Below are 23,251 nucleotides of genomic sequence, written 5' to 3'. Positions count from 1 at the left end.
TGCTTTCAGAGCCTACTTAGTTGAATTACCAGAACTTCATATATATTATACTGCAATTAACAAAACACTGAAGCTTACCTTCTTTCAGCCATGCACCCTTATATGCTTTCTCCTTGACACTGTTATATGTCTGGAAAAAAGGCAAAGTTCAATTACAAAGTAAATATACCTTTAAAAAATGCTATGGCCAACAGTTATGGTACTATACTTAAAAGTTTAGTATGGTACTAATTTAAGTACTGTACAGGGAAGAAAATGTTCAAACAAACAATTTACAAACTTAGTTTCAAAGTCAGTCATCCACCTAGGAATACAAAACATTTGGGTAAATTTAAATTTTTCTTAACATAAACCTGTACTTAGAGGGGTCAACCATTCCAAGTACAGTAACATGAAGTGCTTGCAAGTATGCTTACATTGCTAATTTTTACCTCCATTGCAAAAGAAAAAAGCTAAAAAAAAAATTTAAAAGCTAAGTTTTCAATTTTTCACTGAGGGCAGACAGTCGAGTAAAACACTAGCCGGCGGTCAAAGAGAAAGCTAGTAATGATGAAAGGTGAGAGAGAACTACTGCTCAACCTACATCTCCACTCATTGATTACTGTACCTTGTTATCAAGTTCAACGACCAATCCAACTTGTACTGAAGGATATTTCCATATAAAATATGACAAATTTTTAAAGTAATTTGTATTTTTCCTAACTATGCAAACCTGAGGTCCATTACAATAGGAATTACTGCAGTGCAGCTGGAATATGGCCATTCAACTTTAAACAAGGTGATGAAGTACGTAGTTAACTACCGACTATGGGTGGAAGTCACTCACTTTGCCTTTTGTCCCAGGAAGCAGAATGAGGGGTGGCTGAGGTGGGCATAAAGTTGTAAAGGACCTAGGTTTGTATTGTTAGGAAAAATACAAATTACTTTAAAAATTTTGCATTTGTTCCTACACAATATACAAACCACTGGTCCTTTACAATAGGAAGACTTACTTCTTGGAGGGAGGATTCTGAGTAAGTTTCGGAACTGACTGCAGTTCACCTTACCTGGGACTCCTTCCTGGTCATGTAAGAGCAAAGGAAGGAGACCAGCCTGTGACAAGTTGAACAGAAGTGTGAATGACTGTGTGTTCAATTGTCAGACTTCTGGACCTTTTGAATTAATGTGTGCGTCTAGGAACATTGCTTTGAAAGAGGCTTGGATGAACTCAGAGCGTCAGAGACAGTAAAATCAGGAATAACCAAAGGGTTTGTTTTATTGTCGGCCCCTCTGTCCCCTTGCTAGAGAGAGGGGAGGACTTGCATCTATTAATCTAACTAAGGTTATAGGCAGGGTGCTCAGTTATGTAGGCTCACATGCATGACCTGCCCGACCAGCAAGTGATGGGTGGCAACTCAACTCTCTCTGTGAGAGAGGAGAGATGAAAGAAGTGAGGAAACCAGTCCCCCTCACAAGTTTGCTCTTTGCCACTGAATACCTTAGGCTAGATGCAAACTGTCCACTAAGGAAAGTGGGTGAGCTACGCAACTTGTTGAGCAGCCACCACAGGGACCAGGGAAAAGGAGTCACAGGGCCTGTGGGCAACATCCTGAAGGCAGAAAGATATGAGCGGAGAGCCATGCCACTTTCTTCTTAACCCTTAAGGGACGGCATAATTTATCAATGTGCAGCACCCCAGACCGGGGAAACTTTGAGGTTGGCAAAATAAAAAAAAAACACATCAATGGAAAGAGAATGACACGTACATTCACACTGTATAAATAAAAAATTCTAAAAATTTTCCTACCTTCCACCACAAGAAGTTGAAAATGATATTTTTATGATAAAATAAAGTTTTGTACATACTTACCCGGCAGATATATACTTAGCTATAGTCTCCGACGTTCCCGACAGAAATTCGGATTGCTGACACCACTATGACAGGTAAGGTCAGGTGATCTACCATGCACCGCCTTCGTTGGCGGGAATAGGAACGCCATTCGTTCATGTCAGATTTTTCTCTTCCTGTCTCCTGAGGGGCTAGGTAGACCGTGTCGTATATCTGCGGGTAAGTATGGCACAAACTTTTGTTTTATCAATAAAAATATCATTTCTTTGCTCCCTAACACCGTCAGATATATACTTGTGATTGGCACCCACAGAGGAGGGCAAGAACAACTAAGCGGAGAAAACAGCATATGTTGTAGGAATAAACAAAAAACCATGGTTCTTACCTGATTGGGCAGAAGACTTCCTGGATACTGTCTATGAGTCTGCATGCCTCAGGCTTCATGAAAGAAGTGACCTAAGACTGACAGCCCTTCTGGATCATATCAGTGGAAACAAACCACTTACACTTGTAGAGCCTGTTATGGATCGTGTCAATGAGGATTAACCCTTACAAGACAGAGCCCTCTACCTGAATCATATCAATGGGGCTGTCCTCTTGTGACAGAGCTAGGTAATAAAAATACAGGCTAACAATGACCGACCACCTATTGACTAACTTGTTAGTGTCTGAGATAGAAAAGAGAGAGAGACCTTCAACCTCACTTTTCAGCAGACCATAAAAAACACAAACAATTAAAAATAACACTAAATTAAATAGGATTAGCTTCAGCTCCATGACCCAACACGAATCTGAGGATCATTAGGATCCTAGAAGTACTTCTCTATGTCACCACGAACATCCTCTCCAAATAATGAAAGCAAACACACTGATTACATCTCAGTATGTAGAGTCACAATAGACTGGAGGACCAAGACTTGTGGAAAGCTAGAGAAGTAGCTATGGCTCTCCTCATGACATTAACTCTTAAGGAGCTAAAATGTTCGTCTTTACATGAAAAGATGAGCCTCTTTGATAATATCCTTAATGAAAGCCTGGCATTCTTTGGAAATTACTCTTGGATCAGCAAACCCAGAGCACCAAAAAAGACTTTCAGTGTACCTCTGGGCTGTTTCTTTCTCTCTCCAAATAATGTTTAAGACTTCTTACTGGACATAGTGTGTTCCAGCTCCTGTCCTGAATCGGAGAGTCCTTTGACCTCAAACTCCTAGGCCAAGGTTTTGAAGGAGTTCTCATTCTTTGCCTAAGAAGAGAGGCTGAAAGAACCCAGATTGCAGAGTCCTTCTTAAAGCCCTACAGAACCTTCAAAGCTTGTAATTCGCTCACTCTTTTGCTTCGAAGCAGAGCGCGAGAAAAGAAAGCAAGCACGATTTCCTGGTTAAATCTGAAAAGGAGCGGATCGAGGAGGCTCAGAGCATTGAGCATTAAGAACTTTGGGACCACGTCAGAATTCAGCTGGGAGGTCTGGGGACTTATTTTTAGAAGTTTCAAGACCTTATAAAGATTAGATGAAGGTGCTTTATTATCTGGATATTTCAGACCTCTGTGTCTAAGAAGACTGAAGCAGCATGCTCTATACTTACCTTTATGGTGGAAACATGGGTTACATTGCTCCCTAAGGTATGAGAGAAATCCAATCTCCATTACAGAGGTACTGGAAGAGGAAACTTTCTTAGATCGGCACCATCTCCTAAAGACTTCCCACTTCGACTGGTAGAGGCGCAAGGTAGAAGATCTTCTGGCTCTGGCGATAGCCCTCGCAGCCTTGTGCGAAAATCCCTTCGCTCTAACCAGTCCTTCGACAGTCTGAGGCAGCTGGAGTTTAAACGGGAAAGGTTCTTGTGATATCTGTCGAAGTGGGGCTGTTTGAAGATAAACTCCTGAGAGGGGCGACCTGGGAAGAATCTATCATCCATTCCAGTACCTCTGTGAACCAGTCTCTGGATGGCCAAAAGGGAGGCGATCAATTGCGAGCCGGTGCGCTAATGGCTTGAACTGTATTAACCTATTATCTTGAACGGGGAAAAGCGTAGCGTCTAGACGTCAATCTAGGAGGCAGTCTACCTGCTTCTGCTCTGGGGTCCCGAGATTGGAAACGTAGTTCTCAACCTCTTGTTCCAATGGAGTTGCAGAAAAGGGGTCTATATGAGGTCTCCCCACAGGAACCACAGCCTTTGCAAACCTCTGATGAAGGGACCATTCATTAGGAAGAACTTGGTCTTTCCTGTGAGAAGATCGCTCTCATTCCTTTCTCCCTAGTTTCAAATCTGAGTGAGGAGAAACGATGTTTCTCCGCCCACAACAGAAAGGTTCCTTGCTGCAAGGTACAGGAGAAAGGGGCAGGTCCCTCACTTAACTTCTGATAAGCCAGGGCTGTGGTGTTGTCGGAATTGACTAGAACTACTGATCCCTTGACCAGAAGTTCGAATCTGGCAAACTAGATGAATGGCCTGGCTCTTTCATGTTGATGTGCAGAGCCTCTGATCCGTGTCTGAGGTGCCACAGCTTGCTTCTTCGAACTAGTGTGCATCCCCAACCCGACTCCGGCCAGCGTCTGAGAACAACTAGAGGCTCGTGGTTGTAGAGAATTCCTGAACCAACTGGCACCGGGTCTAACCACCACCCGAGATGTTCCCCGCCGAGATGATATGTGGAAAGGAATCCGACAAGTCTTGGGACTTCGATCCCAAGATTCTTTCAGGAAGAACTGTAAGAGGTCTGAAAAAGTGAAGCCTTCCCAGAAAGCGAACTTTGTTCAGAAATGAATTTAACCAGACTCATCCATTCCCTACTTGAACCAACTGTCTTTCTCTAGAAGTCTGTCACCTTTTGAAGACAGCGTTCCCTTCTTTCGGGAGGAAGCTCAGAAAATTACGAGAATCCATCCGAATCCCCAGGTAGACAATTTCCTGCTGAAATCATCTGAGACTTCTCGGGGTTTACAGAGGAAGTCTAGTGATTGGACCAGGTTTAAAAGTCCGAAAGGTCCTCCAGATAGCGAGTTCGCCGAACTGGACCGGAGTAGCAGGTATTCGAGATACAAGGGAAATCACTGCACCTCTAAGTGCAACCAGTGAGCTACATTCTTGAGAATAATTAGAAGTGAACGCGGGAGCTTCAATGGAAGTCGAGCACAGAGCCTGAATTGAAAGGTTCTGCCGTCTACCATGAACGCGGAACCTCCTGGAGAGGATGGATGGGAGGCGTGGAAGTAAGCATCTGAAGGTCCAGGGATACCATCCAATCCTTGCCGAAGAGGAGCGACAGAACTGAAGGCGTCGTCTCCGCCAGAAACTTCTTCTTTTCTGACCAGAAGAGTTCAGGAGCTCACGTCCAAGGCAGGTCTCCCTCCGAGATTTTGGCACAAGAAAAAAAGCGGTTGTAAAATCACGGGGTGAAGATCTTGCACGGTTCTATGGCAGACTTTCTAGCATTTGTTCGACGGCTAGAAGAAGGAGCTTGCCTCACACCACAGAATCATATGCTCGCCCGATAACTCCTGGAGTTGATGTCAAGGAGGTTTGAAGAGAAGGGAATGAGGTACCCTTCCTCCAAAACAGAGAGGACCAATCGTCCGCCTTCTGTGCCCAGGCTTGTGAGCGCGGAAGTCTGCTGCCTGAGTCTGGAGGACGATTTTCACTTGGACTTCCTGGAAGAAGTCCTGAAGGCCCTGGATCTTCTCTCAGGTCAGCCTCCCTGTGGGCCTGGATCCACAGAAAGAGAATCTGAAAGGGGGCTTATCTTCTTAACAATGGGCAGGTCTCATCCTCTTGACGACTGAGCCAGCAGGTCCACAGAAACCTTCTCAGACAAAGAGCGAGAGACTTCCTTCCTGATCTCTTGTGGGAAAGAATGGCTAGATAGAGGAGCGTGCAAAGAGGAAGACCTCTGGGAAGGAGACCGATTGGAGAGAGAAGCACTGGAGCCACTGACCTCTTCTTTAGCTTGAGCCAGTGCCGGTGAGCGATCTCCATCGAGCCGTCCTTCCCCCAACTGTCAGGCAAGACCTTACACTGCTGGGGTCTATCCATACTAGCTGAATCCTCCTCAAGACTTCTCTTGGCTACGAGCCCCAAGAGACCGATCGCGAAGTTGAACACTTCCAGCACGGAAAAGGCCCTTGAGGGAAATGGTCCAGTTCACAAAGTCCCAAAAGCCTTGGCCGAATTAAGGGAGAGCCTTCTGGAAGAATCCTGTGAAAGAAGTCTGAGCCAGCAGAGAGAGAAGAGCTAACCCCCATTGGCTCCCCTAGTCTCGTACCACATTCCCGGCTCTTTAGAAAGCCTAGGGAGAGCCGAGAGAAGACAGTCTTGCCTGCATCCTTCTTGAAAGGCCCTCTCAGAGACCTTTAAGTCACTTTCTTCATGGAGTCATGGGGGGGAGGTGTATCTTAACAAAGGAGAGGAAGATTTGAAGCATGGTGCTAGAGAGCATGAACCAGGAGGCTTGAGCGAGGAGTCTCCATACTCCTGGACTAGAAAGAGCTGTCAACCTCTTGTAATCGGAAATTGTGATATCCTTAGGGATTAGATCCTCGATAAGCCTCCAGGCCAGAAGGAGGAAACGTCTAGAAGTAGAGGGCATTTGTCAGGAAGAGGCGCCTAGAAGGAGAGGAGCCTTTGTCCACTGGAGAGCGATGATCCGGGAGAGAAGCGCCTACCACAAGCCCGGCTGGCACCTGACAGAAGCAGCTCGAACTGAAGAGAGCCCCTTGCTGGGAGAGCCTAACAGGCGAAAAGGAGGCTGGAGAGGAACTTCTACGAACGAGGCAGGGGCGTTTGACTGTGGAGAAAGTATGCCAACAGGAAGGCCGGCGGCGGCGATGGCGCCTGGGTGGAGGCGCTGTGACCGAGGCAGGCGCCGGGGGCGCCTGCAGAGGCGCCTACCAGGAGAAAGGCGCCTAACGAGAGAGTGGCGCCCACCGGGAGAGGCGCCTGGGCGGAGAGGGCGCGCACGGAGGCGCCTACCGGGAGAGGCCTGGAAGGAGAGGCGCCTGTTGCTGGAGGGGCGCAACAGGGCGGCAACCACAAGGGCGACTTGCTGGGAAGAAAGTCTTGGAGGACTTGATCGGAAGAAGCCATCCTTCCACGTGAGGAGCTCTTTGATAAAGAGCCAGCAAGAGCAGCGAAGTTGAGCCTGCAGGCCTACCAGGATCTGCTTGGTGAATCCTGAACACACCAGAAGAAGAGGAGGAAGATCTCAGTTCTCTTCTTGAAACAGGAAACCTTCGAGGAAGCGCTCAGGGCTAGAAGTCCAAGGCGTCTCCTCTGGAGCCTTCCAGTCCTCTTCAAGGGCCGCGTTCTCAGCCGAACTCAACCGTTTGGGAAACGAAGAAGCAGAAGAAGAAAACGCTCTTTAAAGATCCCTTTTCTCTCTGGCGATCTAAGGCAGCCTGGGGCGACAACGGGCGCTGCCGAAGGGCCTGATGACCGTTGGGGCGCTCTTCATCCCCCCTTGCGGCTGTCGACATTCCTCCTCCACTGGGTCTGGGAGTTTTGGAAGAGGTCTAGGCCTAGGCGTCACGGAGGTCAGAGGCGCCCCCTCCACTACACTGGGGACACTACACAAATCACTATACTTCTCACTTTCTTCCTCCATAGCTGCATCTGCTTTCCATCTTCTGCGGATCGTAGCCTTCATAGCAGCCATCTTCGACTGGCGAATCACAGGTTCGACGAAGGGTGAAAAGACTGAAACAACTGGAGTGACAGGAGAATCTGGAAGAGTGTTAGGATCTAAATCTACCTCCTTGGGAAAGAGACCTACTAAGCGCTTCTGAAGAAGCATTCTAACTCTGTCCTTCTCAACTTGCGTGCATAAGAGTTTAGCCTTCCATTCCAGTTCAGTGAGATTCTCACATTCAACACCACGTGTTCTCAAAATTCATTACTCCCTACACCTAGAACATACAGAATGAGGATCTACCGAAGCTTTCGGTAGTCTCACCTTACAATCAGACCTCACACACACACGAAACACAGGTGCAACACTCTGATCAGACATTCTATAAGAAAATACCAAAGCCGAAATCAAAAACAGTCCTGGCGTATGCCAAACCAAAGATCAATACGTCACCAAGGTCAGTCCAAAATAATCCTCAGCAAGCGAAAAATGAGAAAGTAGAAGCAGAAGGAACCAACAACAGATGTTGCGGAACCAGCGACGGAAAATCTGACATGAAAGCGGAATGGTTCCTATTCCGCCACGCGGCGGGTATGGTAGATCACCTGACCTACCTGAAACAAGGTGCCTTAAATTTGAATTTCTGTCGGAACGCCGGAGACTATAGCTAAGTATATATCTGACGGGTAAGTTGCATGTACAAAAATGACTATTTACAACCCTTTGTGGGACCTCATTTACAAGACAATCATAAATTTTACCATCTTATATATGTTTTTTCTAATAAATAAGTTTTTTGGATTTTGTAAAATTATTATTACTGCTCACACAATATCAAAACAGATAAGAAATAAAAGCAGTAACAAATTTTTTGCATATTTGTTGTAAAATATTCACATAACTTTACGAGAAGGAAGATTCAATAACTTTTTTTTTACTTTTACATGCTTTTTCTAATATTTCTTTGCAATTTTCTTTGTAAAATTACATTTACAACCGACATACTATCGTAAAAGACAAAAACAAAAAACAACAGCAACTCCTTCATATATTTACAAGCAAATTTACAAAAAGACTCATGTGAGAGAGAGAGAGATGCAGTACCTTTCCCCTTGAAGTCACAAGCATTACTGATACTGGCCTAACTCTCATATCTGTATAAAAGTTGCCATTAGTGAATTTATAGCATATAGAAGTATTGGCATCTTTGTACCGAATCATTATTACCATGACAGTGGTGTGTAATTCTGCTTCACACAGAAGCTCAATCCGTCCACCTCCCCAAACCTGTTTTACTTCACACTGAAGCTCAATCCGTCCACTAAGGGTTAATACCTGAAAACCAACAGGTTTTTCTGGAGTGCGAGGGACAGACCAATGACCCTATCCTTGTGAGGTACTTGGAACTTAACTCTTGGCCACATCTTGGTTGTCGAGTATGCGTGATTGATGGCCTCACGAGGCTGGAGAGAAAACGTGTTTTGAACACTTCTTTCTTAGTCGAAAAGTACTAACGAATATTCATCAACACTCAGGCTTGAGATGTTGAGTCCTCTTGAAGACAGTACCGAGGCACTCTAACTGGATATAGTAATATCTAGAACGATTACTACTAACCAGTTTGAGGTGGGATTGAAAGTGACCCAAAAGTCTTGCTACAAGTTCCGGGACAAACTCAAGCGTGACAGAACCTCACCTCCTTGAGTGTAATAGTCTGGTTGGAGGCCTAGGCCTCTACAGACAAGAAAGCAAAAGACCTCCTTTTCCAGGTGAGCTTACCTGTTGGTTTGCATCACCTGTCTGGGGCCCTGGCATCGTTCCCATGCAAGAACATGCTGGGGGCGAGGCCGCGCTTGAGCGTTGGACCTTCACACTCTCTCGTTAGCTGGACCTGAGTCTGTAGGCTGGGGGACCTTACTGGTGTCATGGGAGTCCATGGGACCCATGCAGTGGCAGAAGAACCTTAACTTGCCAGGGGAAAAGAGACCCGAGGCCGAAAAGGGGACACGGGGGTCTTATTGCAACCCCATGTACCCCTGGCGACACAGGTGTCTGGGAGAACCATGCACCTCTGGTGATACGTGTATCCACAGACTCTGTGCACCTGAAAATCCTATGGCACAAAGTTCAGTGGAACCCCGTACAACAGTTGCTACCGGATACACAGGGATCTGAGGAAGGTTCTTCACCGACCCAGGAAGATGACTTCCCCAGAGCGGTGTCAGAGGTATGGGTGTCCATGTAGACCATGCCTCTGTTGCTCTCACAGTAACGGGGTTCTGAAGAGCCCTGTACCATGGTTCCCATGTCCATAGACGGGGAAAAGCAACTCGGAGATCCCTTGCCTCTTCCAAGGCTTGAAGATAGTTCCATGGGTTGGGAGATGTTTGTACCAATGACCATGGAAGTGGAATGATGGAACAGTACCCTGACAGTTTCTGTTGACTATTATCGGTGGGAGGCTCCAAGACTGGGAAATCTTGTGCAATGTCTGGGTGTGAGGGCCAAATCCCTGTCACCTGACACTGGTGATGAGCTTGATTGCAGTTACTTTCCAATTCCCTGAGATGTACCTGGCTAACAGCTCTGCTGAGTGTGCAGCCGCCCACTCGAATACTTGCATCGTCAACCTGTAGAGTTGGAGGGAAAACCTGCCTCCCGCCCCCACCTCTTGTTGACCGAAGTTACTCTCGCGGTGAGGGGGTTACTGATACTCAACTGCACCATAGAGAAGCTTACCATGATCTTGAATCTCTGGAAAAGCTGGGAAAGCTGTCCTGAGTTTCAAAAATGGTGTGGAGAAGTTTGCTATACTGGTTCCACTCACCTGGAAGATGCAAGTCTTCAAGGTGTGCTCTTCCCTCAATCGATGTACCCACAAATATGGGCATGATGGGAGGAGGAGAGTGAAGAACACTGCAATGAAGTCCCTGTCATCTAGTCATCAGGCTAGTTTCCAATTCATTTCCTTCCCAAAAGAATGGAAAGGAATAGGGAGTCCCTTATCGCAGACACGAATTCTTGTATTATCCACTGACGGGAACAATCCTGATGCCCGGTTTCCCAAGGGCGACAGGTGAACGGGAGGACAACTTGTTACTGTTGAGTTGAATATTCCTTATTAACAGGGATAACTGAACTCTTCTCTGAACCTTCTGATATGGGACTGAGACCAAAACACCAGCATGACAGGACACTAAGTGTTCTGCTCAAGAGAGCTTCTCAAACTTGAACTAGGCTGCCAAGTCTTGCTCAGTAGAGAAGTCGTCTCCTGTTCCCAGAAGATTGATATGTATTCAGAAATACGTATCCTAAAGGGTACTCAGGATGCCATCTTTAGCAACATCTGCAGCTTATGAGATGCCCCAGTCTTCTTTGAGGCCAGAACCTACTTGAGAGATGACTGAGAGGGGGACCTCCTTGTAATATCTCCGAGTGTTTAAACCCCTGAGTCAGAAGCACTTGGTCGGGAACCTGGCCAAGTACTTGAAGAAGTACTAGTAGGAGGTGAAGAAGCATCTGAACACTTTGACACCTTCTCTTGTACTGTGCCTGAACCAGACTAAGGAGCGGACTCTCCGGTACTGGTTGGCTAAACCCGAGTACCCTGAGTGACTCAAAGCTCCCGAATCACGTTCAGGGTGATCCACAGGGGCCTCCTCTACCCAAGTGTTTGAAGAAAACCCTGGGAAGAGACAGGCACAGCAACAGTCTCGGAAGAAAACTTCCCAGAACTGGTTTCGAGTGAGCAAATCTTGGACACCCATCGAGGTACATGATACATCCCCAAAGTCCGGGGGTGAGACAACGACAGATCCCTGTCTTCCTTGGGTGATCATCCAAAGAATAAGGAGAGGAGACAATAGCAGACTAAGACTACGACTTCTCTCCCTCGACTTTCTTTTCCTAGACATCTTTTCAAGAAGTTCTCTACAGGCCCACAGGTTTGCCATCTGGCGAACCAGGAAAAAAATAGCCCTACCTCCAAACTGGCATAGTCTCCCGATGATGGAGTCCTCTCCAGGGGTGATCAACAGGAACCTTGGACACTGTGAAGGACAACAGATCCGAACAGGAGGCCGCCTGGAGAGCTGCCATAGTGGTGGCCTCCAGGCTTGCTGTGGGAGGGAGACCTCTTCTGCAGCAAGCTGCAGCAGCAAGAGACCAGGCCCTAGACGAACCAGATCTGGGTCAACCTGTTTAGTCGGCAGAAGCCTTTTTGAGGGTGTGTACAAGCGTTTCTGTTGAGGCAGAGGAGGAGGAGGAAGAAGCTTCTCCGAGTGGTCCAATCAAAGTGAATTCTCCTGCAGAGACCAGGTTATCCACCTGAACAAGTACCCCTTTGGAAAGCATGGACCATGGCAGCCCCACCGAAGCTTTTGGTTCCTTCCAGACCCAAAAAAGATTCAAGGCACGATGGATGACCTACGGAAGAGGCCATGGTCCCTTCCCCAAGATCATTGTGCTGACAAATCAGCGCGATGACTTCTGCAAAGACCCTCTGTATCTTGGAGGTGTCTGCCTCCTGGGGAAGAGGACCCTTGAATCCTTCCAGGGTGTGGTCCTCCTGATCTATTCTCCCCGCAGGAGGGAGAACCTTGGCAGACCCCATTTGGGCGTATGATCGAGTTGGTCCGAGAACCATACCCAAATGTAGGCCTTTGTATCAGAACTCCAATAAGAAGAAGTGAATTAATCGGAGTCCCACCTGTCCAAATCATGCCTCCCGGTGAAACCCCAGGAGGCTGAGGGACCGGTGAAGGGGATCGAGCACTCCTACCTGTCCTAATAGAAGAACCAGCAGGAGAGGCAGGCCATGGGAGGTCGCCAACCCATGGTGATGATGGCAACACAGGTCTAGGAGAGTGCCTATGCCCTGACAAGGTGCTATCCCAAGAGGAGAGTGGAGAGGAACATACAAATGGCGAGTGGCTTGGGTATCGACTGATGTGAACTTGTGCAGTCCGCCCGACGTGTTCCAGTCTTCTTCGAGGTCGAGACCTCCTGGCGGGAAGAAGACTGAACAGGGAACCTCCTTCTTGCGTCTCCGAGTGCTCGGACCCTCAAGTCCAAAGCACTGGATTGGGAACCTGACCGAGCACTTGAAGCAGTACTGGCAGGAAGTGTCGAAACACCTGCATGTTTCAGCACTTTCTCTTGCTTTGTGCCTAAACCAGAACAGGGAGTGGACTTGCCAGTGCTGGTCTGGGGTGCTCAAGATTCCACAAAATCCAGAAAACTTGGTGTAACTCGACTCTGCTGAGCATCTGACACTCCCGATTCTCATACTGAATGATCAACGGGAGTGGTCTCCTCTTGAGTGTCCAAAGAAACTTGGGAAGAGAAGGTGCAGAACCAGTCTTAGAAGTGGACTTCTTTGAACTGGTTTCAAGTGCGCAGGCCTTGGGAGGCCGTGCACTCGACGCTCCCAAGGTGCAAGACCTCACTGGGGTAATGCGAATCGGTTCCCGAGCCCAAGGGCTGCTGAGAGCCAACGAGAGAGATCCCACTGCTTCCCCTGTGGAGGGAGACAGCCCCTGGAAGTCCCATGGCAGGTCTTCTTAGAGGAAGGAGAGGTAGCCTTCTTCTTTGGCCTGCGGGCCTCAGAAGGAGAAGGGAGGAGGCAGCAGATGATGAAGTTGAAGACAAGACAAAGAACATGATGATGATGACACCTTACGACCCCTTTTCTTTTATTTCTTCTTTGACATCTTCTTCAGGATGGCGGTCAGTTTATCCCATCCAGAAGGGAGCAGCAGGAACCACAGGAGAAGCTGGGGCAGCAGCAACCAAAGCAGCAGGAACAACAGGAGCAGCCAGGGTGGCAGGAACAGCAGGATGGAGCAGCTGGGGCAACAGGAGCAGCAAGAACAGCAGGAGCAGCTACTCAAAGTGTCCAATGAAACTTGAGCAGAAGGATATACCAGTCCCAGGAGGTAACCCCATGATACTAGTAAGGGTAACTTGGGGTTTCGAGAAAACCCGAGTACCCGGTGATACAAGTTCTGTTCTGATCATGCGAACGCAATCAAGGGCTGACCAGAGCCGAGGGCTAGAGTATCGCACGAATGAAACCGAGCACTCGGCCCAGGCGAGCAGGGTCGATCACGCGAATGCAATCACGGGCTTGCCAGAGCTGAGCGCTCAAGATTTGCACACCTGGAGCTCCATAGTCACGAGTGAGTTGATCATCAGTTGCTCCCTCTACTCGAGTATCCGAAGAAACTCGAGCAGAAGGGAAAACCAATGCGTGGAGGTAACTCCCCGTATCTGGTAAAGATAACTTAAGGTTTCGAAGAAACCCAAATACCCATATTGACACAATTCTCCTAAGAGGATTGCGCACTCTGTGGTAGGCTAAGTTTGGGTTTGTATGATGAAAGATGATTTGTGTGAATCGATTGTTTCGTTTTTGTTGTTGTGATGTTTTTTATTATATTTATTTTGTGTTTTTGTTATGAATGTCTGATGTATGTTTTTATGTTTTTTTCTTTTTTCTTTGCAGTTTGCTTGAGTGTGATAGGGTAATTGGCTTCCCTTCACCTGACCCGGAAGAGGCTTTACCTGGAATAGGAAGCTGATATTGGCAATTAACAAAGCAGTCAAACAGCTGGTGTGACTGAACCATTTTCAAGGTCCATAGAGTGAAGTTATTATATGTCAGTTACTTAAGACTGACTGTCCTAAATGGGATCGGGATTAGAGAAAGTGCTTTAATATCTGTAGGCTGATTTTGTTGTGAATGAGATCTCAGATTCTCGTTTGGAAGGAGAGAAGGTCTTTTGCGTAGAAAAATACTGCATGAAGAAATTCCATTGTAATTTCTGCCCTCAGCCTGGATGTCATAGCTAAAATAAACTCTGTTGTGATCCCCAAATTGTGTGTTGACTTTCGTGATTATCTTGGATTATTCTGAGATGAAGTGCTGAGACAGATAAGGAACTGCTTTGGGACAAACGCCAGAATTGGAGATTTGTTGATAATATTTTGACTATTGGTAATATTAAGTTAGGCTAAGTTAAGTATAGGAAGATTGTTTTAATAAACTTTAGTGGTAAGTACGAAATACGTTGGGTAAAGTATTGAAAGATGATAATTGATAAACTGTGGCAAATGTAAATAAAATTAGGATAAGGTTCTGTTTGAAGGTCTTCAGGCCACTGTAATATTAAGGTTAATAAATTAGTATAGGTGGAAAGAGTTTTCTTTAACCTCTGAATCTGTTCCCATCATCCTGCACCAATTGTGTCAAATAAAAAGCCCCTACAACTCGAGCTTCCGAGTCCAGTACAGGACGACCATCGGTTGCTCCCTCTACCAGAGTGTCCAAAGAAACATGGGCAGCGGCACATACTGGTCCAGGAAAAAATTCCTGGAACTAGCATAAGTGACACGGGCTACCCCTTCAACTTGTCTTATCTGAGGAGACCCACACACCTGGTGCTCCCATGTTGCAGGGTCTCGGGGGGGACCTGCGACACGGTCCCCGAGTCTGAAGACATGGGAGAGCACCAAGAAAGAAGGTGAAGATGACGATGACGAATCGATTCCCTCTTTGGCTTCTGCAAAACTATTGCTGTACCAGGACCCTTACATCACCTCCGTGCAGGAACATGAAGGAGGGATGAGTGCACACAAACTCTGGACTCTCTCTCTCTCTCACGAAGTCGAGCCACAGGTTTACTGAGAACCCATCCAACAGCTGTTTCATGCCCATAGCGTCAGAAAAAGAGCAGTCGGCAACATACAGAGAGCCAGGATGGGGAGAAAGAAGAGAGGCCAGTCACTCAACATTCATTCTCCCAATCACAACCGTTCATCTTACGCGAGATGAAACCTGTCCTGTTAGAGGAGCTGGGTAAGTTACACAACTTGTTGAGCAGCCACCACAGGACCCATGGAATGTGTCCAAGGACTTGTGAGCAACATCCCAGAGGTAGAAGAAGGTGAAGGTGGTCTGTTGGAACAACACACCTGCCTTCAGCACCTGCAGAACCGACAGGTTCTTCCGGAATGCGAGGGATGGACTAATGCTGCGGACTTCGTGAGCTCTCGGATGAAGCGTACTGGTGTCGTCTTCTCAAGCAGCAGAATATGCTCTACTTATTGTCTCACGAAGCCAGAAAGAGATCATGTTCCTGGACACTTCTTTCTTGGTCGAGCCAGTACTAACAGAGTCGTCAACACTCAGGCCAGAGACGTTGAGTCCTCTTCAGATAGCGCCGCAGCACTCTAACAGGACACAGTAGCATCTCGTCTGGTTCATTACCTACAAAGTCCTCTAAGGAGGGGATCGTGAAGGACTCGAATCGTGTGTCATGGACCGAAGGATTCTGAGTCTTCGCTACAAAATCCGGGATGAAATCAAGTGTAACTGATCCCCATCCCCTCAAGTGTTTAACATAGAAGGAAAGTCCGTGCAGTTTGCCAACTCTCTTCGCCGATGCCAGGGCTAGCAGGAAGACGGTCTTGAGGGTCAGATCCCTGTCTGACGACTCTCGTAAAGGCTAGTACGGTGCACGAGTCAGGCTCCTTAGAACGAGAGTCACATCCCATGCAGGGGGCCTGAGGTCACTGGGTGGGCAAGACCTTTCGAAGCTTCTCATCAGTAGGGAAATCTCGAAGGAGGAAGAGATGTCTACTACTTTCAGCTGCAAGACTAGGCCGAGTGCGGTGCAGTAGCCTTTTACAGCTGAAACGGAGAGAAGCTTCTCTCGGTGAAGGAAGACGAGGAATCCGCGACCTACTGAATAGTAGCTCCGACCAGAGAGATACCCCATCAACGACACCAACCACAGAAGACAGACCACTTCCCCTGGTATACCGCTGCGGAGAATCATCCAAGGTACCCAGCCATCTCCATTGCTGCGCGAAGCGAATAGCCTCTTGCTCGCAGGAGATGGTGGATAACCTCCAGCCGTGAAGACACAGGGACTGCACTGCCTGGTGGTACCGCTCCATGTGGGGTTGACACAGCAGGTTGGGCCAGGGGATCTCTCGGCGCCTCGGAGAGGAGAGCTAGTAGGTCGGAATACCAAACGGCCTGCAGCCATTTGGGTGCCACCAGAATCATTCTGAGATTCAGAGCGATCATCATTTGGTTGATCACTCAGCGAATCAGACAGAACAGAGGAGAGGCATAAACGTCAAGGTTGTCCCATGGGTGCTGTAACGCGTCCTCCACAGCGACCCATGGGTCCAGCACGGCTGAGCAGAAGACCTGGAGTTTTCTGTTATGCCAGGTGGCGAACAGGTTGACGACTGGACGCCCCCACAAGTCAAATAGCCTTTCCATCACTTCTGAGTGATGGGACCATTCGGTCCCGATCACCTGATTCTGGCGGCTGAGCTTGTCTGCCACGACATTCCTCTTGCCTGGAATGTACCTGGCTGACAGCTCTACCACGTGGGCCATGGCTCACTCATGCACCTGCATCGTCAACTGGTGGAGTGGGAGGGATACTAGACCCCCCCTGCTTGTTGATGTATGCCACTACCGTGGTATTGTCGCTCATCAGTACCATGGAGTGTCCCATCACTCGATCCCAGAACTCTTGGAGAGCCAGGAAGGCTGCCTTGAGTTCCAGGATGTTGCTGTGAAGGTGCTTGTCGTCTCGGTGCCATACTCCAGAAATCAGCAACTCCTCCAGGTGTGCGCCCCATCCCTTGGTCAATGCGTCTGAGAACAGCAGCATGTCCGGAGGGGGAGTATGCAGGGATACTCCTATCAAGAGGTTCCTGTCGTCCATCCACCAGCGAAGGTCCTCTCTCACCTCCTCAGAAAGAGGGATGAGAAAGGACTGGGGGTCTTGGGACTGGGACCAATACTCCTTTAGCCTCCATTGTAGAGACCACAGGTGCAGACGCCCATGAGGTTCCAGCTTCTCCAGTGATGACAGGTGACCAATGACAACTTCCCATTGCCGGGCTGGCTGCTCCTGCCGTGACAGGAACAGCTGTGCTGCCTGCCTGAACCTGCTGATACGAGAGTCCCAGGGAAAGACTTTCACTGCTACCGTGTCTATCAGCATGCCTAGGTACTTTTATCCTCTGCTTGGGGGTGAGATCTGACTTCTCGAGGTTCACCAAGACCCTAAGATCGTGGCAAAACTTAAGTCGATCCCTGTCCTGCAGCAACTGCGAGTGGAAGCTTGCCAGGACGAGCCAGTCGTCGAGATACCTCAACAGACGTATCCCATGCGAGTGGGCCCAAGCTGACACGAGAGAGAAGACTCATGAACACCTGGGGAGCAGTCGAGGGACTGAAGCAGAGTGCCCTGAATTGGAAGACCGTCTCCCCGAGGATAAAGTAGAGGTACTTGCGAGAGGATGGATGAATGGGTATTTGGAAATACGCATCCTTCTAGTCCACCGTATGCATGAAGTCGTTCTCCCTCACGGAAGCAAGCACGGATCACGCTGTTTCCATTGTGAACCGAGTCTGGTGAACAAATCGGTTCAGGGGAGAAAGGTCTATGACTGGTCTCCATCCCCCTGTGGCTTTCTCTACGAGGAAGACACGGCTGTAAAAGCCTGGAGACTGGTCCAACATGACTTCCACAGCACCCTTGCTCAGCATAGCTTGCACTTCTTGCTGTAGTGAGGAGTCCTTAGGAGTTCCTTGGATATAAGTGCGGAGATGGACCGGAGAGTAGGTGAGGGGAGGCAGAGACTCAAAGGGAAGTAGATATCCCTCCCGAAGGACATCCACTATCCAGGTCTTGGCTCCGTGTCGCTACCATGTTGCCCAATGGCTTGACAGGCAACCCCCCAACCTTTGGCAGCATTTGGGTGGGAACGCCACCCCCTCGGCAAGCGTGGTCCACAGCAGCCCCACCGAAGGCTTGGGTTCCTTCTTGGGTCCCCAGTAGGATTCGAGGCAAGATGGACGATCCACAGATGAGGCCACGGTCCCTTCCCCCGGGGTCGTTGTGCTGATGAATCAGCGCAATAACCTCAGCAAATGCCCTCTGTATCTCGGGGGTGTCCACAGCCTAGAGCAGAGGACCCTCGAGTCCTTCCAGAGTGCGGTCCTCCCGATCTACTCTCCCTGCAGGAGGGAGAACCTCCGCAGACCCCCGTGATCCTTCCTGCACTACGCGGGCTTAAGACTTGGCCGAACCGAGGACCGAGCCAGGCACCTACGCCCCCGAGGTAGAACTCTGGGGAGACAACTTGCCAGAGTTCTTCCTGGCCTTGCTGGCAGAACCACCAGGGGCAGTGGGCCGGGAGCGGTCACCAACCCGCGGTGGTAACGGCACCCAGGGTCAAGGAGAGCGCTTTTGCCTGGACGAAGCAGTCTCCTGAGGAGACCAGAGCAGCTTGCGTGAGTCAAGCCGCGCGCTCGCCTCCCCCGAGCCAGGCTGGCACGAACTTGCGCTGTTCTCTAGACATGCCCCAGTCTTCTTCAAGGGCGAAACCTCTCGGGAAGACTGAGTAGGGGACCTCTTCTCTGCTTCTCCAGGTGTCCAGACCTGAGGGACCGGTGCACCTTCCCGGAAACCTGGCTTGGTACTCGAGGGAGTACTAGCAGGAAGAGTAAGGGCACCTGCATGCCCGGACTCTTTCTCTCGCCCCACGCCCGGGTCTGTACGGAGAGAGGTTTCTCCCGTACCAGATAGGGGTATTCAGGTCCCCTTGGAAACCCGGGTACTCAGAGTGACTCGCAAGCGAGTGTCCGACGTGGACCTGCTGGCCTTAGAAGCAGACTTCTTCGGTGCAGCAGGGGGAGTGCCGACCGTGGTCTGCATGCCCTTGGCTCCTGATATGACTGACCCAGGGGTCAGCACAGCGGTTCCCTGATCCGTGGATCGGGAAGAGCCAGCGAGAGATCTCACTGCCCTCCCTGTGGAAGGAGGCAGTCCCTTAGAGGTCTTGGTGCGAGACTTCTTTTGGGGGGAGAGGCAGGCTTCTCCTTCCTTGGCTGGTGAGCCTTGGAAGGAGAAGAGGAAGAAGAGGCAGCAGACAAAGATGACAACGACGAAGACGAAGACGACGGCATCTTTCGCGATCTCTTCTTTGACCTCTTCTTCGCCATCTTCCTCAGGATCGAGGTCAGGTCCCCAAACCACTCAGGAGCAGCCGAAGGCACAGGAGCAACCAGGGGGGCCACAGCAGCAGGCACAACCCAGGCAGTGGAGACGGTGCTCGGGCCAGCAGTTGCCAGGGCAGATACACTCACGCGACAGACAGGATGTCCAGGTGAGAAGCCAGGGTCGGAGGCAAGGGTGGCGCGTGAGCAGCCAGGCCGGGGCCGAGAAACAGGGAAGCGAGGAGCCGGGACCATGGTCATAAATGAGCTAGGGTCAGTAACTGGAGCAGGCATTGTTACATACGGCACCGACGACATCACCATGTAAGAAGGACCCGGGCGACATAGCGGGGCCAGGAACCCAGGGGGCAGCAGCACAGGATGGTGTTTGGCAGGGGCAGCCGAAACTTGGGTGTCCAGATGCGAAGCCACCGTCACAGGCAGCTTCCCGTACGCTGACACGGTGACAGTCATGGTGGTGGAAACGGTAGCCAAGTGGGTTGTCACTGGAGCGCCAGACAAGTGGGACACCAGGCCCTCCAGTGACGGAACACCAGGTAGACCCAGGTGCAGCCAGGCAGAAGACAAGTCAGATACCTGGTCCATAAAAGGCGCTTCCACCCCCAAACCTGAGAATAAAGTTGGGTCAAAATGGGAAGCCTCCACTCGCTCCAGGGGGAAAATTTCGCACCTGGGGAGAGGAGAGGCCCCAGAGAGGATGTCCTGAGCAACCGCTCCCCCACGCCCTTCCACACCCAATGAAATGACTGAGGAAGGGGAGGGGGGAGTCCTCACTCAAGGAGAGGGAGCAAGCAGGGGAAGTTCGCCAGGAGGGAGAAATGATCCCAACGGATTAGCCACCACTGGAGTCATCGGGGGCGTGTTACCCTCGGATGAATCCTTGTTGGGCTTCCAACGGTGGCGTCTCCTCCCTTCGAACCTCCTCCATTGCTTGGGAGACCAGGCACAACACTCACTACAAGGAGCGTTGTGCGAACACACACGTCCCCTGCAAGTGGGGCAGAGGACGTGTGGGTCCGTGTCGACGCTAGAACGAAAAGTATTACATCTTGCCTCCTACCCCAGTACACACACACACACACACACACACACTGGGGATAGGAGGGTTTAGAAGGCTTATCAACATTCATTACAGAAAAGCAAGGAAAGTTCCCACCGGGAAAGCTGAAGGGCAGTCAGGCAGAGAGCGAAGAACAATGTCCACATTCTAGGGCGGCCGAAAGCAAATTGGAATGTTTACATCCCGCCAGGCGGTACTCCGGCCTCCCGGACAGTAGTTAACTGCCTAACGTTTCTACTATTAATATAGCTGGTAGGTTTCATCATTGGCACTCTGTTGTTCGAAAGTTCAACAGCCGTTTCCAGCCTATGCTGAAAGTAATTCCTAATGTAAAGGACCGACGGTTTGTATATTGTGTTGGAACAATCAATTGTTAGGAGAGGGTGGAAAGTAGGATGGAAGAAAGAGAATATGAAATGAAGTACAGTCAAAGAAACATAAGGGGTTGCAGCTAGGGGTCGAAGGCACGCCGCAAAGAACCTTAAGTAATGCCTACATACAGCGCACCGCACGAGGTGTGCGCTGACAGCATCAACCTCCTAAAGGAACTTGGAAGGTGAGGAAAGGCAGTTTTGTTCATGAAGGTCCCGGCCAGTCTGAAGATGTCAGTCCTAGTGATGGTTCCAATTCAGATAAGGTAAGACTTTGAAATGTTTTCAAAGTAATATTAGGCTATGTACTAAACTGGGGACCCACACCCTGGGTTAGGTTAGGTGGTGAGATCCAAGTGTCGAAGCCCTTCTGACCAGATATATATGAGTGCAGCCCCGTAGGCTAGGTTAAATTAAATCAACACCTTTCGCCCTATTTTACTAGTTTTGTGTTTTCCCATAGGCCTGCCCAAAATCCCTGCTTTCCCACTTTGGTCCCTCAGACTCTAAGATATAGGCCCAAAGAGAATATGATGTCAGGTAGCTCTAAGTAGTAGCTCCGCGGTGGCGATTTCCTTCTAACTTAACTTTTTCTACAGTTTTTTGGTTGCTAATTATGGATATACCTTTAATTTTTGTCGCACGAATATAATTAACCTGTAATTAACGCCTGAAGTCCATCCAACCAGGGGTTTCCATATGCAATCTCCACAAGACAGAGCACGGGTACGTCTGTTTCGAACGGTTCATATCCCATCCAGCAAGTGCAATAACTTGTTACCGTATGGGTACCGCCCTCCCCGGGCCAGTACTAAACACGGCAAAGGGACATTCCATTTGGCCGACAACAAACAAATGTACTGCCAGTATCATAAGCCCTAAAAGTGTAGAAAAAGCCAGTTTTCAAGGTAAAAACAGGAGCTAATACTTAGAATTACCCGAGGTCATTTAGTAATGACACACAAATTAACAGCAAGGAGGTTTGGAAGGTGTAACAAGGAGGAAGACCTCACCGTTGCACTACGAGACAATTGTTAGAGAGGGTGGAAAGTCAGATGGAAGAAAGAGAATATGAACGGAAGCACAGTAAAAGGAATGAAAGAGGCTGCAGCTAGGAGGCGAAGGGACGCTGTAAAGAAATTAAGTAATGCCTACTGTGCACCACGTAAGGTGCACTGACGGCGCTATTCCGCTCGCCTATGGGGTATATCAAACAAGTTGTTACAGCTAGAGGTAGTGGACCCCACCTTTATAGTCCTATAGGTGAGGTCCACTACCTCTAAAACAACTTGTTCGATAACAAAAAATGTCGGAAATGTTAAAGGCACCAATTAAAACACAGGAGAGCTAATAACATTGTTACGTCCCATATGCAATAGACTAATGGTTTAAAGTAAAAGTCTGCCTTGCAAACCTCTGGAATAGGATATGCAACATGCATCATCATGTACAGTCTACTACACGAGGAACATGCGTTCTTTAAGTGTTAAATCTTACATTACACTTTCCCCGAGAAGCAGCGGAGTTTGACGAGGAATCCATCCTCGCGTCATGATCAGTCTTCGCACTGTCAAGTTGACCAATTCAAATATCGCATGACGTTCAGGGGAAATCATCAACTCTCGTAAGAATTCATGTTCTTTCCTACTTCTTCGGGGAATCGGGGTGTCAAGGGTTTGCCTTTGCAACGGCGCCTCAGCTGCTCGTAGGGTGTTGTCCTGATAATGAATATCTCCGTTTTACTTTCTTTTGTCTTTTTCTCCGCATATGACATAAGATTTACTTTTTAGTTTTCTGTAAAAGAAAACTATTGTGCCGGCTTTGTCTGTCCGTCCGCTCTTCATTCTGTCCGCACTTTTTTCTGTCGGCACTTTTTCTGTCCGTCCTCAGATCTTAAAAACTACTGAGGCTGTAGAGGGCTGCAAATTGGTATGTTGATAATCCACCCTCCAATCATCAAACATACCAAATTGCAGCCTAACCTCAGTATTTTTTTATTTAATGTTAAATTTAGCCATAATCGTGCTTCTGGCAACGCTATAGGCCAGGCCACCACTGGGGAGTGGTTAAAGTTTCATGGACCGCGGCTCATACAGCATTGTACCGAGACCACCGAAAGATAGATCTACAGTATTTTCGTTGTCTTGATTATAGGCTGTAGCGGCTGTACAGAAAACTCGATTACGTGGCAGAAACTTCGGCGCATTTTTTACTTTTTATGTTTCGACAATTCTTTCAACGAATAAAAATCTTTCAACTATTTCATTTGTGCCCTCTTCGTATGGTTGTTATAGACTTATAGTTTAACTACTTTAGTT

The 23,251-nt window shown here is 48.7% G+C and overlaps 1 protein-coding gene across 1 annotated transcript in view; it reads right to left on the bottom strand.

Annotated features, from left to right (window-relative positions):
• LOC136830810 (uncharacterized protein PF3D7_1120600-like) overlaps window positions 1-22,601 on the bottom strand; it is a 211,255-nt gene extending 188,654 nt beyond the window's left edge. The window contains exons 1-2 of the mRNA XM_067090737.1: window positions 22,431-22,601; window positions 79-130 (exon numbers count right to left, since the gene is read on the bottom strand). Of these exons, the coding sequence (XP_066946838.1) occupies window positions 79-130; window positions 22,431-22,475 (97 nt within the window). The 5' untranslated portion in view covers window positions 22,476-22,601. The remainder of the gene's footprint in view (window positions 1-78; window positions 131-22,430) is intronic.
• Window positions 22,602-23,251: the final 650 nt, after the last annotated feature.

Source organism: Macrobrachium rosenbergii, chromosome 47 (genome assembly GCF_040412425.1).
Source record: "Macrobrachium rosenbergii isolate ZJJX-2024 chromosome 47, ASM4041242v1, whole genome shotgun sequence".
Taxonomy (NCBI): domain Eukaryota; kingdom Metazoa; phylum Arthropoda; class Malacostraca; order Decapoda; family Palaemonidae; genus Macrobrachium; species Macrobrachium rosenbergii.
This window is presented reverse-complemented; position numbering and strand designations above follow the sequence as displayed.